The sequence below is a fragment of the Trichinella spiralis genome (assembly GCF_000181795.1).
Source record: "Trichinella spiralis strain ISS 195 chromosome Unknown Scfld4119, whole genome shotgun sequence".
Taxonomy (NCBI): domain Eukaryota; kingdom Metazoa; phylum Nematoda; class Enoplea; order Trichinellida; family Trichinellidae; genus Trichinella; species Trichinella spiralis.
Window position 1 is genome coordinate 1 of NW_003531058.1, and position 517 is coordinate 517.

At 35.8% G+C, this 517-nt stretch overlaps 1 protein-coding gene across 1 annotated transcript; it reads right to left on the minus strand.

Moving 5' to 3' along the window:
• Positions 1-26: 26 nt before the first annotated feature.
• On the minus strand, positions 27-427 carry Tsp_15529 (putative protein tag-76; the record flags this gene model as incomplete). The annotated part of the gene is made up of 2 exons (XM_003367528.1): positions 27-278; positions 340-427. Coding segments are annotated over 2 exons (340 nt in total), but the record flags the coding sequence as incomplete, so codon positions are not given.
• Between the last annotated feature and the right edge of the window lie 90 nt (positions 428-517).

Consider the following 517-nt stretch of genomic DNA (forward strand, 5'->3'; position numbering starts at 1 on the left):
CCAATTCAATATGTCGCAAATCAAACCTCTCAGCGACTGACGCTTGTAAAAGCAACTGTGTGATAATAAAATCCATTTCAATTATTAAAAGTTTTTCACAAAAATGAAAACCAATTTCCATCACACCATCAATATTAATCGCTGGTCGAAAACCATCAATTACGCGCGCTGAAATGAACAAGCCTCTCCACAATTCAATGCCATATTTCATGTCCGCACCAGCACCTTGTGGAATGCAATAAAATGAATTCCTGACTGCTTTGAATGATTTCGACAATCTGAAATTATTTCAATTCATTTTCAAAAGTCATAAATTAAAATTGCTAAACAGAAATTTACTCGAATATTGGAGATGAACGCCCTTGTGCAAACAATATATCCAAAAATTGAATTGGACCCTTTTTACGTTCATCCAGTGAACCGGCTTCTGCATTTCGAAAGTCCAAATGAACCAGACCAGTGAATTTAATCAAAATTGACAACTCTGATGGCTTATTTTCTCGAGCGGTTTTGAAGG